The sequence below is a fragment of the Labrus bergylta genome, chromosome 13, assembly GCF_963930695.1.
Source record: "Labrus bergylta chromosome 13, fLabBer1.1, whole genome shotgun sequence".
NCBI lineage: Eukaryota > Metazoa > Chordata > Actinopteri > Labriformes > Labridae > Labrus > Labrus bergylta.
The window spans coordinates 14,751,582-14,768,173 of record NC_089207.1 but is presented as its reverse complement, the minus strand read 5'-3'; the positions used below and the strand labels follow the sequence as shown (position 1 = coordinate 14,768,173).

Sequence of the window (16,592 nt, the reverse complement as noted above, 5' to 3'; positions counted from 1 at the left end):
GGGGGGGGGACAAACTCAGTATATTGTGGCAACATCTCATGGGGGACTCGCCCTCCTTTTTTTTCTGCCACACTCTCTCCTTGCACTTAGGTTTGCATTGCTTTTACTTTTCTTAGCCGTTCAGCGAATCCTATATAAAACAGAAAAAAATATCTTAAGGAGAAACAAACAAACCAATAAAAAGTCAAATTGAATTAGCTTGCCGTCGGCTCGCTTCCATAACCATTACTTCTCTCTTTCCCCTTCCACAGAAAGACTGTCAGGTAAATAATCGCTCCGGCTTTAATTAATAAATGCATCATCCTTAATGAGAAGGGCTGGGTAAGCACTTTAGGAATTGCTTCTGGTCTGATTTCCTTTTGATATGTTTTTCTTTTTTTAGCTCTCAAACTTCAAACTTAATTTCCACCTCTGAAGCATGCTAATTGCTCTCCCTTTCCTCTTTATGAACAACAGCAAAGTTTTCTCATTTGGAGGCACAGAGCGCTGTAATGTGTGGCTATCGATCGGAGGGGAGAGGAGATTGCCCCCGGCCGCTCATAAACCAAATGACTTTAAGATCGGACTTAAAGCGGTCCAGGTACAACTTTGGACAAAACACACTGTGTAGATGTGATGACAAAGGCCATATACCTCTGAATCATTCACAGTTAATCCGAGTATTTTCTTGTATAAAACTTTTACCACTTGAGTGCACCCCAGAACCCTAAATTACAACGTAATGAGTTGAGCTGTAGGGAGTCATTTCTGTATCAATTAATCATCTCTTGATTTGGTTGATTTCTTGTTTGGTCCATTAAATGTCTTCAAAAATGGAAAAACCGCTTAATAAAAATAATGGGAGAAACAGAGAAAGCAGCAAACTTGAACACCTGAGCAGTAAATGATTGATATTTTTGCTTGATTGATTATCAAAGTGTTGCTCGTTATCTCCCGTGATCATTACTGCTGACTGATAAGCTGAGTTTATTATGCTGTGTTCATCAGGAAGGTTGAAGGCTGCTACATTTTTCAAATATTGAGCTGATCTTGGGGAGTGCTGGTAGAGCTGCTTACCTTTCTGAATTCCAAATTAAATGTAATGATGTTTCAATAAACTATTGTTCCTGTTAACTTGTGAACATCTAAGAAAACTAAAATGTTTGTGTTAAAATGTTTTTATACATTTTTTAACCTAAAACACACAGGTTACATACTGTAGAGGCTGCATCAGGTTTTAAGTGGAAAGCTACTGGAAATCTAAGTGTTCACCTTGCGTTATTTCCGGGCAGACAAGCGCTGGCTGTGCAATCGGGGAGTGTTTGCATGAAGCGTTTTTGCGCTTAGAAGAAAAGCAACGCACGTCCATCCGGTCTCTATGACAACAGCCTGTAGACAATCGCTGCTATATGACGGACACCGCTCCGTTACTTTTTTCTGTATGCTTTATAGATTAGATAGATTTGTTTTTTTTGTTACCGGATTAGACACGGAGCAAAGAGGATGTAGGTACAAGACACGGCAAAACTACAGGGACATTTGGACATGGGTGCTGGTGATGTCAGCAGCGCCTTTCTGAAAAGTTGGAAGATTTTCAACTTCTAGCACTTGGAGCGGCCGCACAAAAAGGCAGAGCGCTGGGGAGAAAAAAAACACTGGGCGCTGCGCTTTTTCTCCAGGCGGCTGTTTTCTGCTGCGAACTCTCTCTACTCATTGAAAACAATTGAAAAAAGACGCTGGCGCTTAGAAAACAAAACGCGAGGTGGAAACAGGGCCTAAGGCTGCTTACTAAACACGATGCATCCACACAGAACCTGATGCAGTCTCTTTGTGTTGTTTTGATTTTGAACTGATTTAAAAGTCTATTTCTAAATAGTAGCTGGTTGCCTGTTAGTGAAGCTACATTAATGAAGTCTGAGATCCTCCAGCACATCACTGTCTCCCCCCCCCCCCCCCCCCCACAAGCCTTCAGACAAAGAGTAATCGAGCCTTATCTTTATCTCCACTCTGATCCATTTCACTGATTCTTCTATCGGCCTTGTTTTAAGTCCAAATTTGTTTTCATCTACTAGTGACGGTCATTTAAAACTAACTAAACAATGAAAAGTATCCCAATCACCAGTTGATGCTAGCCTACAGAAACACAGAACATTAACATTTCCTAAGTGGAAGTTCATGAATGCAAATGTTTTTGCTGAGTAATACTGTAGCATGCAGACTCCACCAGCTGAGATAATATGCTGTGGTTGCATAATGTTCTTGTTACTTAGAAAATCACTTGTTGCATTTAGGCAGCGAGTTTGTAATTCCATTTAGGAAATAGATTCTTGGTATGTGAACTCCTGCAAGCAGCACGTGGTTCTGCTGCATTAACTGTACTTTCACGAGTACAAGCACATACTGTTGTTTATTCACTCATTTACTCATGGCCTGGAATACTGAAACTCCTTTGGAAGACGCACACATCCAAGTGTATATATATATATCTCCACCAGGCAGAAGACTTGAGAAATATTATACCTGTGATGTCAATATAATAACAATACTAAAAAAATCAATAAAGAACATGCACATAAAGGGCTTTTTGCGCCCACAAACTCCTTTTCAGAGCGCCTTTCACCAGCGCTATATTGTTGCTAGGTTTTGGAAGTTAACTTCACTTCCCTCTGTCATGTCTTAAAGGTGTGTTTTAGCCCCAGCTCCATGTGCTAAGTATTTGCTTAAACTCAAGGGAATATAAGCAACAATATGTAAAGTGTGAGTCAAGTCTTGGCATTAGCAGCAGCTTCAGACCTGAAAATGTTTCCCTTAAAAAGAAGAGTCAAAGAAGCGCCTCCTCCGCCATTGTTGTTGATAGAGCCGATATCGGAAGTGCTTTCTCTTCTTGATTTTGATTGGTCGGTGAGGGAGAAATGACACTGACAAAGTGTGGCGCTGTTCTAAAAGTTGAGCTTCTTTCAAATTAAAACGCTATGAGTGCTGCGACAATGAACAGCTGATGCCATGGGCGTTTTAGCACGGCGCTCACAGGGTTATTTTGCATGGTGAGCACTTGTTGTAAAACGCTGAAATACTATGGTTTTGTATTGAAAATAAGCGATGCCAGTGCAAAAAAGCTCTGTTTGTGGACACAGGCCCTAAAACTGCTTTTTAACTCTATGTGAAGTCTGAGAGAACCCAGGAACTAATAAATGAAACTTCTGACTCTGGATTAAGATTCTAGGGAAGTCTGCAGTCTACTGTGCTTCAATAAAATAGTTTATGAGCGCAAATTAATATGGAAACACTTTTGTAACTTATTTTCTTAAAGATGGTAGCTTAAATATCATGCTGACAAGACAAGGCAGGTGTAGTAAAGTTGACTTTCAAAGTCAGTATGAGAAAAAAACACAGCATTATGTTTGTGCTCAAAAGACGAGCTGTACTCAGTTCTCTGAGTGTTGAGCCCAAGAAATAGTCCAGATCAAGACTTGTCCCGCATAAGCATGTAATATTCTAAATTTACCATCAACTTAGTTATAGATGGGTCTTTTAACCAACTTAAAAAGTACAGTGACAATAAAAAGTGTTTTGTAAAATCTGCGTCTGTGAAACCCAAGTGCAAGGATACAAAAACCTTTTTAGGGCTCCAAGATGTGATTAAATTCATCTGTCATCTGCTCCAATAACAATGTAACAATAAATCCCATAAAACATGTACAATCCAGACCTTCAACCTGATGAAACATATTACAAACATCACAAACATGAAGGCAGAGGTAAGAGGGACAGCTGCACTGAATGGCACTGTCAGAATTTAAATAAAATCCAGATGTTGCTGAATAAACCTGACACACACCAAGATGCATTCATGATAGCAGCTCTTCAGTTTTCTAAGGAACAGCAGCAGCAAATAGTCATTGCAGTATGACACCTGGTACCAGTGTTGAAAGACATTTCTTGTTAGAACAGGACAATCGACTGGTTATGACGACATTGCAGTATTTTGATCTTTGTTAAAGCATGACTCAGCCACTTTGACGAGGCTCTGTGAGGACGGGATTCTGAGATAAAAAAAATAAATAAAAAAAACTGACAAGCGAGTAAAATCTCTATTTATCTCCTCTGAGTCTCATCCTCAGTGTAAAGTGGATCACATCAGCGCTATCAGCTCAATGCCTACAGGAGCCATTCACGTCAAAGAGCACCTCGTGACTGACAGCTAAAGGGCTTTGATCATGAGACAAATGCAATAAAAGCAGCGATCATACTGAGTACACACACAGTATGCACTGAAAACAGATGTAGGTGGAAGATCGCTGGGCTATCTCATTGTAAGAAAAATTGATGATGAACGACTGATGAAAGGTTGATCATATGAAAGGACAGAAAGTGCTACAGAATAAGAGATTACTGGCCTTATACTGTATTATAACCGGCGCCAAACATAGTGGTCACCGTGGTTTTGCAGCCAATGCAGTCTTCATTTTCACACCCAGAGCCTAAGTTGTATTAGTGGAAATGAATTGCGGCTTTGTTAGACACAGAAAACAACTGCACCATAAACCACCGAAAACATGGGCTGTGTCCAAATCCAAATCCACACACTACATTCTTCCTACTACATACTCAAAATATATATTCTGCATACTGCTTACTTTACAACTAGTATGCCGTTAGCAACATACTAACAGACTCTCCTAGGTCTGATTCATGTAACACCCAAAGCAGACAGATGTTTAATCAAGGGACTTATCCCAACCTCTTTGAGCCCTGCGTCTCACTTTCTGCAGCACCCAGATTGTGCACCCATTAGCGAGCAAAAGGTACATGGAAACACCCTAACAGGTGCCAACGCTTAAGATCGCACACTTCACATCGTATAATGGCTCCATGATGTAATCTAGGCAGCTTGCATATCAGCTGACTTCCTTTTCCAATGTTCATGAGTATATTCTGTGTGTCTGAGCTCCTCACCCTGTGTGCGTCATTTTCGTGTCCTCTGCGTCGTGGGTCCAGTTCTTCATAAGGTGGCACAATTCCCTCTCTCCTTGCCTGCTGGTATTCTCTCCTTAGCTGCTGGATCCTGTCCACACTGCATACACACAGACAAACAAAAGCAGAAGGTTGATCAAAGAAATAGGAATGTCAGTCATTCCCAACATCAAATCTGAGACTGCGTCAAATTATCTTTTGACACATGCACAGTGTTGTTAAAATGGAGAACTTTCAAACCCCACAAGTACGATAACAAGTCCAGATATTTGAGTAAACACATCATCACTTTGAGATTGAGGATCAGACATGTTGAACAATGATTCATAGAAACAAGACATAGTTCTGGGTTGCCCCCACCTGAGTCACATCAACATAACAAAACATACATAGAACTCAGAGTGACATCACCACCAACCAGCTGTCCCAACGATGAACAATTCAATGGAAAACATCTGTTTATTCAAAGAGTAATTCACCCCACACAAGCCTGCCGAAGTTTGACTGCAGAAATAAAGACTAGAGAGACCCACCTGTTCCTGTGCACACACATGTGAACACAAGAAAGCACACACAAATATCTATTTTGGTCGTTCTGCCAACTGCCCACGTCTAGATCAGTTTTTTTTTCCATCTTTGTTTTTTCTCTCTTTCAACAGGAAAGAAAACAAAAACATCAATCATATGAATATTCTTGCATTCTGTCATCAGAAGAAATACACAGCGTATCAACACTGAACCCTGGGCACCCTTGTGAGTAATGCACATCAACATGTATCCACACACCCACACATAATGGAAATATGGCAAGTCATACAGTACAAGTTAAGTATGTACCCATATGCACTGGTAGAACCGCAGTGTGCAATTACATTACCGAGTTGATGGAAGGAGGAAAAACGCATCAACACATCATCAGGCGATTTATGGAAAGTCAGGGAAAAAATAGCAACACACTTTCTCACTGTCTCCAAAGCAGACTGTGAACAACACTTTGCCTTCTGAGGGGTCATTACCAGAGCTCAGTATGTGACACATTATGTGACATGAATACTGGTTTTGTTCTAAATTTGAAAATATCTGATTCAGTGAAACTAGGAGAGTGTGTGTGTGTGTGTGTGTGTGTGTGTGTGTGTGTGTGCGTGTGTCCTGAACATTGTTTCTCCCCGACTAATTATTGAGTGTGTCCGCGTTCACACACGTCTGTGTGTCAAGAGAGTCTAGTTCACCCAACCCGAAGCCACAAAAACACGTCTGGAAATTGACAGACAAGACATCTCACAGTGATGATGTTTGAACTACATAGCAGCCTCTGTCATCAGTGTGTGAATGTGTAGGTGTGATCTGTGGTGTAAAAGCGCTTCGAGTAGTCAGAAGACTAGAAAAGCGTCATGCAAGCTCAAGTCCATTTACCATATAGGCTATGATTTAAATAAATAATAAAAACTGCTAAAGCATTACAGATTAAAAGCAGTGAAAACATTAAATAGAAGGCTCAATAGAAGCCGTTAAAAGGAGCTGATCACTGCTACCTGACAATATGGAACATGACATGTAACCTTAATCCCTAAATAAATGTTTTAATGCAGTATGTCTAAACACGTCTGCCAAGGTGGTAGATTAGCAGTTCTTCCATTCGGCCTTTGTCAGACAGCTGGCAGGTACTTATTTCATTCCCAGGTTTTTTGCCAGCAGCAAATCAAAACATCGACTGTGCGAATAAAACTACACTTGACATGGACTTTAATAAGAAGGTGACAGAACTTCTTGATAGAGTTAAATCCCTTTTTTAACTTGACTTTTTTCATTATCCTATTTCTATTCTGGTCAATTTGAATGTTTCAATAAAAAAAGAACATGTTTAAAAATATCATTTTCAGTACCACGTAACTCGTAACCATGGGGACTCAAATACTATCAGATGTTGAAAGTGGACAACTGCCTTAGGCAAGCTGTGAGCTCATTCAAAGGGCATGGAATAAATAGAGATAAACACAGATATTTATTGGCCATTGATTTCCATCCCACACATTCCCTCTGTGCTTGCTTTAACCCTTCGACCAACCCTTACGATTTATGTACTCATGGTAATCAGTTCCAGATTTAAAAGTGAGAGTTAAGCCGCTCAATGTCTCTCAAAATAATTTCTCAACAACATATTCTACATCAAGAGCTCACCATGCTGTTGCTTTTGTTAAAGTCAATTCAACGTGTGGGTGAATTATATTTTGGCAAAGAGTCAAAAAAAGAAAAAAAAAAAAAGATGCAGAAATCTTGTACTTCATCCAATCAACTGGATACGCAGAGTTGATTGGATGAGAGTCGGCTAACGGGTTAAATATCACACTGACTTCAAGATTCCGCTCCTCACCTTTAAGGCCATCCATGACCTCGCTCCGCTGTACCTCTCTGAACTCCTGCACATCAACACACCCACCCGCACTCGCAGGTCCTCTCATTCAACTACCTGCACCACCATGGGGTCCAGAACCTTCAGCCGCTCGCCTCTCGAAACCCCTCCCACCAGACATCTGTAGTATTGTCTCTCTCTAAATTTAAAGCTCATCATCAAAACACACCTTTCTAAACTGGCAAATTCTGTTGGATCATTATCCCTCCTTTTCACAAGGATTTCATACACTGTACATTTGTCATTTTAATGTTAATTTTAGCAATGTATTGATACTTTAGAGTTTTTATCTCTGCTTTGTAAGGTGACCTTGAGTGCTTTGAAAGGCAAATTGTATTATTATTATTATAAGCAGTAGTAGTAGGGTTTTCCTTGCACAACTTCACCAACTACCAGGCTGCATGGAGAGTGAGGAGGAGGACCCCGTTGAAGGCCACAAGCCAAAACGTTAAGAAAATTGACCTTCATACAAAAAGTGTTTCTGGAGGTTTCTGAACTCTTCATCCGATCAATCAATAAAGAAAGGCACAAATGAATCAAATGAAATGCCTTTATCCTGAAACTGGAAACAAACGTGGTTGAAGATCAAACACGTCGAGGTATTTTTCCGTGCTATTCTATCTTTCTGTATTTGTTTGTTTATTTCCGTGTCCTCTTCAATGTTTATGCATTCCAGTAGAACATTTTTTTTTTCACCCTCTGCATCACTAAATTGACTGAGGGCCTGGGAAAGCAGGGGGGTAAAAATGTACCCAACATTCATTTTCTGTCCACAGACATATGCACACATATAAACAAACACATAGAAGGAAGCGCAAACAGGCAAGTAACCACACACACACACACACACACACACAAAGGGCACTTTCAATGATGTATGACTGCACATAAAAGGCAGAGGGCAGGCTCAAGAAGGAATAAATATGATAAACAAAGACAGATCAAAACGCTCACACAAACATCCACTCGCATTTATGCAAATTTTCCCCATAACCCCTCACTGACAAAGCTATTGATTAGCTTTATATGCCGTCACTTTTGAACCACCTTGTGGTCATGAAACAACATTAGGATTAGTTTGTGTGGTAAATACGGAAATGCACAGCTTTGCTCTGTGCTTGAGTGCGACACACTTAATGGCTCCGTCCCTAAAATATATTTGCAAGGGAAATCATTCCTTTATGTCATTCCGTGAATCTCACACCAGCATAAAGTGATTATGGTTTTCACTGTGTAGCATATTATTGAATTTAAAGTCTGGAAGTTAAAAGCCGTTCTAAAATAACGAATTGGCCTGAGATTTAGTCTGGAAAAAGTCTCCTTCCTCCTTTACAGTCACACACACACACACACAACACACACACACAGACACAATACACACATAGGCCCGAGGAGATCAATCTTCCGCTCTTGCTCTGTCATACCAATAATAATTCTATAAATGTTTAAAATCCGAATCGGAAACGTGGCATAGCTGTTAATAATACTGCTATTAATAATTAAGACTTCTGTCCCATTAATAACATGGTGAGCTCTGCCTTAAATATATCAATGTTTGCACTGAAGTCATATGTTCTTGTCATTAAAGCCTATAAATATTTACACGCCTGGTTATAAAAGATGTGCTTTTTTTCTTAAAGTAACAGCCATACACTTTGTTAGCTGGCCCTTTTTTTAAACAGGTATGCGATTCCCCCCCCCAAAAAAAAAAAATATCATCTAAAAGATTAACAGAGTAAACAGTCAGGAATCCAATATAAATGTTGCATGTATCAAAGGTCAGCTACATTTACCATTCATATTTAATGACTTAATGAGAGATGTCAAGTCCTGCACAAACACAATCCATTTAGAAAAAAAATAAACAGTGCCTAAGTTACAATTCTCTGGGAGATGCATTATTTATTTAAACCTTAATGCCTACATTAACTGTACATACCTTGAAAAGGCATTAGCAGCCTGATTCACTTTAAGCTCAACTTAATAAGAACATCAATAATTTACAACAAACATGCCGGGTGATGAGGGAAAATCAAGGACAGTGTCAAAACATGAAGGTAAAGGTAAAGACGGTGTGATTTCATGTCCATCTGATGATAGGAAGGGTTTTTCCATGAATCTAAAAATGGTTGTTTACAAAGATAGACAAGAGAAATTTAATAAATGCGGGAGAAAAACAAAGTTTGAAGTGCTCTTCAAACTTCAAACAGATTCAAGTTGAGAAGGTCTTCACAATTTGACCCAAAATGGCCAAAGAACTGGAGTGTTATCTTACACATGAGTAGCTGGCAAACACAAGGGCATACAGAGACACACTCAGGTGATGTATGGTCGTCTCTTCGATGCAGTAAAGGGTTCATGTCGTACAGTTTGTCATTGAGACGTTCAGCTCAGTCAGATTATTCATGTTTGCAAATGTGAGTATAATTAGAAGCTACACACTCGCATATAACTGGAGCCTTTTTATCAGGTAGCCTACTGAAATATTTTGCATGAATGAGTGATGCGTTGGTATCAGAAGGTAGTCAATTTTTCCTGACATCCCCCTAGTAAAATGTCCTCATGAAGTACGGGGGAACTGTGTGAACGTAATGTGATATTCAGAGAATTTCACAGCAAGAAAGAGGGCAGGGGTAATGTCTTCTAACTCACGCAACCAGTGAGCAACCAGTGAGCAACCAGTGAGCAACCAGTGAGCAACCAGTGAGCAACCAGTGAGCAACCAGTGAGCAACCAGTGAGCAACCAGTGAGCAGCCAGTGTGTGTGAAGCTGCTCCATACTCAAGTAGCATTGATATAAAGGCAAAAACTGTCATGGTAGCTTTGGACACTGTTGCTTTGTCTTTCATTTCCACATCATCTTATGCCATGTCCTGCCTAGAGAGAATGCCGTCCCCACCCCACCATTGACACTGAAAGTCTCCGGCTGTAAGGTGAATATTCAAACAGGCAACTCAGGAGGATTTCACGGGCAGCCTGTCCTGAAATTTTCAGTTGTGCACGTGTGGAAAATATTTGTTTTTGTATTAGTGCTGAAGTGAGCGCCGGTCCGGCCTTCTTGGAGGAAAAAAAGACAATAAAAGGATCAAAAATACAACCAACCAACCAGTAGAGCTGTTGACCTTCAGAACAGAGTGAAGAAGTTGGATTTCCTTTCATTAGCACACACGCTAAGTCTTGATAGCCATTTAGAAAAATCAATAATCTTGAAAATGGAAAACTGCAATTGATTTGAAAGCTTAAGAGATGATGCACACCGTATAGAAATAGTTCCTTTACCCTTTCAGGGCAAGTGGGACATTTGAGTCTTTGAACCCTGCTGATGCTGATCAATGCAGCAGACAAAGACGGTCACAGATAAAATGTCACAGATAACTGTCTTACCCTTTCCAATGAAACATGAAAGGAACATTGCTTTCCTATTGAAATGAGAGATAATAAAGCAGAATCCCCGGAAAAAATATTGAATGTAACATTTGCATAAATTACTGAATTATATTAGAAGTTGATTCAATTCATGAGAAATAAAAATTCTAACTGCTATATTACAATAACCATGATTCAGAGTGTATTTCAACCATCTCAACATTAATAAATCTCTCAAAGAAGGTTATATTTCTCTGCATCTGTCTGTTTGTTGGCAGGACAACGGCTAAGCCGCTGGCCTGGTTGACTATAATTGTAGATGGGAATAACTCTTTCATGTGATTCCCACACAAACCAACAATCAATTGAAAACCATATTCTCAAACATCTGAAAGGGTTCTTTGAAAAGTCTAAACATTTGACATTTAAATGTACATGTTTGTATCTCTTGTATGTCAAGTATTGGATTTTTTTTTAATTTTAGAAGCACTTCATACAGCAAGCATACAGCTGAGATGTCGGCCCATAAGCTATGCAGAACCATGTTAGACAAAATCCAATAAACCTGGATATGCATCAAGACATATTATTCCATTTTATTAATTTATTACTTTTTTATATACCGGTACTTCCCCCGAGGGGAAATTTGGGTTTGCTCTCTGTTAATGAGAGACATGCTACTCACACACATAGGAATGATATATATAAAAAAATGCAGAAAAATGAAATATGGATGTGTGTTAATGGAGAGATATCAGAGTGTGGGGGCTGCACACAGGGGTCTGAGCTGTAGGGGGGTTTTGGTTCCTTGCTCAAGGGCACCTCAGCAGTACTCAGGAAGTGAACTGTCACCTCTCTAACAACCAGGACTGAGCTACTGTTTTGCAAAATATACTGACCAGCGGAGAGTGAAATTATGTCTGCTATTGCTGATGTACAGTTTGGTGTTATGCTAACACAGTTGCAAGAAAGCCTCTGTATTTGTAAGCTTTGTAAATGGTAAATAATGAATGGACTTGAGCTTGGATAGTGCTTTTCTAGTCTTCTGGCTGCTCAAAGCACGTACACTTACACTTTCACACACTGATGGCGGAGGCTGCTATGTAAAATGGCCATCAGTATTAACTCATCCCATTGAACACAGCGGGCAGCAGCTTGGGGTTTAAGTTTCTTACTTAAGAAAAATTTGCACATGTTGCTGCAGGAGCTGTGGATCGATGCCCCAAACTCCTGGTTGGGAGATGACCGACTCTACCAACTGAGCCACAGCCGCCCATATGTGTATTGACATATGACAAATGTATACAAGAAGTAGATTCATTGAGCTGGTTCTTCTGCTTTGATACATTATGTGACTAAACAAGCAATATGACGGAAGTAGCTCTCAGCCACACCATCTTATTTTTTTGTTAAAGTAGCTCTCAAATGAAGAAAGGTTGGAGACTGCTGGTTGAAACGGATTCAGGGATTTGCGTCTTATATGGACAATACTGGAACCGTGCTCTTTGTACGACCTAAAGCTGGTTTGACTTGACAATGAGAGCAAAAACCCATAGTCAATACTTCAGAGGAAGCAGAATAGACAAAATCTAGTTTACTGTTGACATATGATGACGAGGGGAGTTGTAAATCTCTTTGTCTCGAAGCAAGTCCTCAATTGTGTTGTGGTCTGTGTGTTCTTCTGGTGTCTACTTGTAGAGTAGAGTGTCGTTATCAGCTGTGTCTTACAAGGATAAACTAGATCACAACAAACAGACACAGGTCAATGCTTTATCTCTCCCTCTCCCTGTATCGTGTATCTCTGCTTCACTCCGCTGCTTGCCCTCACTAATAGACACACACACACACACACACACACAATGCTGCTGCTAGCAAAGAAACAGCTTAATCAATGTTAGTGGTGTGCTTCCTGTGTTGATATGGATATAAGCTAGATCATATATTTAGACAGTTTGACGTCTCTGTGATAAACTCAATTTTCTTTTCACATTTTCTTCATGGTCACTCATTTAGATCAGTAAGTATTCACAAGTCTGTCAACCTGTCTTTGCAATCTATCCCCATTCATCCTTTTCTCACTCCCTTTCCCTCGTTCTCCCCTCCACAGTTTATGCAGGTAATCATCTTCCCTGTCATTTCCATCCCTACCTTCACACCATCCATCTCTCCTTCCCCTCCCACTCCATCTTAATCTCTTCATCATCTGCTCATCTCCCGTCTCCTCTGCCGTGCCTCCCTCTCCCCTCTTCCCCACCCTCCGTATCTCCCTCGTCTCGCTCTTCATCATCTTCCTCCTCCTAATCTCCAAAGCTTGTGCTGGGCTCTAATTAGCTCATGTCTCTGCTAATGAAGTTTGACAACAAAAGATCACCGAAGCTGGCAGGTGGGTCAGAGGGAGAGAAAAAAAAAAAAAGGAAGGGGCCAGAAAAAAGAGAGAGAGAGAGAGAGAGAGAGAGAGAGAGAGAGAGAGAGAGAGAGAGAGAGAGAGAGAGCGAGAGAGGTGAAATGAGAGAGTGGGACTGAAGAAAAAGAAGTAATACAGTGTGGTTGTGTGAGCAGTGGATGTGCTGTCAGGTTGCTCTGTTCCTCTCTTTTACTCTACAGACTAACAGGAAGTGACATGTTTTTAAAATGTAGCTGACAGGATATGACACTGCTCCTTACACGGCGGCGTCTAAGCATGGGGAGTAATTAGCGGTCTATCGACTGCCATGACATCAATCAGACGAGCTGTCTGAATGCCCGTGTGAGCAAGAGACACTCACAGTGGCATGGGAGGCTGGCATACTATCATCATCACAATCAGTTTGTGTGTGTGTGTGTGTGTGTGTGTTGTCCAGGTTGAAAATTGTCTGGCATATCATTATCTAGACAAGGCTTTTATGAGTGTGTGTGTGTGTGTGTGTGGAAGCGCTACAGGTGGTAAACTGGCTGGCATAACAATTACGTAGGCAGGCTGTCTGGCTCAAAACTCCCCTTTGACTTTGACAGTCGTGTGTGTGTGTGTGTGTGTGTGTGTGTGTGTGTGTGTGTGTGTGTGTGTGTGTGTGTGTGTGTGTGTGTGTGTGTGTGTGTGTGTGTGTGTGTGTGTGTGTGTGTGTGTGTGTGTGTGTGTGTGTGTTTGTGTGGCAGGAGGCCTATTTGCCTGATGCCTCTGCCAACCACAATAGCTGCGAATGACATCCCTCTGAAGCTGGATAAATAGTTGACACAACGGTTGAACGGCTGTCCAGAAACAAACACATACAGCACGCAGCATGTTGATCCATAGATCGCTGTTATATTCAAGTTTATAACACATTTTTCTATTTTTGAGTTATAATAAGAACAAAACAACAACGACAAGCAGACCAAAAAAAAGAAGAGACAGAAAGATAAAGTGAACGTTACATGAATTGTTACTCACATGAATTTTTCTACTCATATTTCTCGCTGTAATTCTAAATACTGAAGAGGAGATTTGGTCCTAGCCATGGCCTGTTGACACATCTGCTTAGACTTTCGTACAAAATGACCATTGGAGCAAATTCACGGGCTGTAGTTGAGATGACCTGCCAAATGTACACGACTCAAAAGTAGGAACTTCCGTGATTTGACAACTGAACAGTTTAATGCTGTCTATCAATACAGAACTTCTGCCATCTGCCACTAGCATGGGCTGTAGCTCAGGTTAATGGCTACTGCCGTAATGCTCTACTACCATGATGCAAACTAGCACAGTGAACTGATGAAATCTCGTATAGCGCAGAGCGGTTTAGAAGTATTGTGATCTAGAAAATGGAGATGAAGTCGCATCCATGCTGTGTAAGGTTAGACCGGAATAGAACCACTTAACTGTAGCGATGTATAACCAGCACAAGCATGTGGATGTTTTCATGCAAGGCTGGAGAAGTTAGCACTGCTAATGTTAGCCACGCTCCATAAACCAATTTGATACTGTTTACCTGCAGATGCTGTGATACAATGGTTAACTGTGTTAAATACATATATATATATAAATTTGGCTTCCACAGTGAAATTAGACACTACAAACATCCCTCCTCCAATGAGATTATCTTACAGTCTGTCTTACATTATTATGTTAATTGATATTGATAGTATTCTTAATTTTTTTTAAATGAAATTTACTTTAAATTGCCAAACAAATATTTGTCTTTAAAGCTGAAACTGCAGGAACAGTTAAAGTGTTCTATCTTCACTTCCTGACTCCAGTGAAAAACTTAAACCAATGCAAAAACGCAAGCTAATAATGCTAGCTTAAGCACAAATTACAGAGGCCTATAAAACAGGCAGTCATAAAGATATGACAATATATTGCTATATCTTCAGTATGCCTCGTGCTGCCAAATCATAAACTTACTAATTATACACTCTTCAGTCCCATTTAACTCTACATCCACCCCAGAAAGAGTTTGGAGCTGCAGAATTCAAACCATGCTTGCATCAGCAATTTGCTAGAAAAAAAAACACAGGCAGTCCAGGATGACTAATCATAGTTCTTTTGGTCCCTAAGACATTCACAAACCGTCATCTTTGAACAACAACCAGTAGGGTTACTGGACTAATTACAGTAAGTGGGAGGGGATTTCTGAGGACAATAAAGACAGAATCAAACAACAGGTTATAACAGACCCCTTATCAGGTTGTTATACATTTCTAAACAAAAATTGGGAGTGCAGGTATTGAAGGGGTAGAAGTCTGACCTTGGCAGATCAGCTTTCTCTAAAGGTTTAGCATATCGATATACTGCATTTCTTCCCAATGTTAACAGTGAAACTTAAAGCTCTAATATCAGTTATGCACATGAATTGACTTTGACTGAGATTCTCTCTTATAACTCCAGAAGAATATTAGTAACCCAAGCTGACTTTTACCTCACATGGACTCGTTTCTCTGTTAGATTTTCTCTGCTGTTATCCGTATAGTAGTATGCACTTGAGCAAGGCACCGAACCCCAAAACTGCTCTGGAGCGCTCGCTGTGTGCAGCACCCTCACTCTGACACCTCTCCATTAATGCAAGTTAATAAGATCCTGTTTGTGCATGTGTGTGTATTTCGGCCTATGTTTGTGTAGCATGTTCATTAAACAGAGTGTAAAACTGAATTTCCCCTCGTGGGATTAATAAAGGATAAATTATTATTATTACTATTTTTATTATCATTATTATTATTATATATTTGCCAGCCATGTGGAGCCAGTAAAGTCTTTGATAGACTTCACCATAGCCTTAACCAGAATAATGTCATCCTATCAAACATAATAAGTGCACCAAACCCTCTAAAAATAGTTAGCATAACCTTTATACCTAAACAGAGTTTTAATGTTTTCTTTAAAGAAAATGTGGTGAAAATAATTTTAAGATTATTAACTGTGGATACAAATATGCAAGCCATCATATAGGAACCATGGTCATAATATAAAGATTTTTTCCATAATCTTGACTAAATACAAAAAAGGTTTAAGATAGAGAAAAACATCTATATGTGTGATGTGACAACAACAAAAAGATGCACAAAGATATTCCTGCGTTTGAGCATAATGTGGTTCCGGCTGGAAACTTTTTGTCTGTTGCATCTGTTTGTGTGTCCTTTTTAAAAGCCTGAAAAGCATGTGTCCTTTCAGCGTGTACGTGCTCCATCCCTGGCGGATGTCCTTTGCATGGAATTTATTTTTCATTGAGGACTACTTGTGCAAATACGAGAGGCGGAAATCATAAATGAAAGGAAGAGAGTGCAACGGGGTGAATGGAGACCCAGAAAGGGTTTATTGTAGGAGAGAGAGCAAGGGGAGGAAGGGATGGAACAGGCGAGTGCCTCTTGAGAGCTTTCCCTTATTAGCCAGGCTGAGTCCAGGGCTTCGAGT

At 40.2% G+C, this 16,592-nt stretch overlaps 1 protein-coding gene across 2 annotated transcripts in view; it reads right to left on the bottom strand.

Annotated features, from left to right (window-relative positions):
- The window catches only part of pard3bb (par-3 family cell polarity regulator beta b), a 217,342-nt gene that overhangs the window by 58,262 nt on the left and 142,488 nt on the right, over positions 1–16,592 (bottom strand). For both annotated transcript variants that reach the window (XM_065961879.1, XM_065961878.1), the window contains exon 22: positions 4,936–5,053. In XM_065961879.1, coding sequence (XP_065817951.1) covers positions 4,936–5,053 — 118 coding nt within the window. The remainder of the gene's footprint in view (positions 1–4,935; positions 5,054–16,592) is intronic.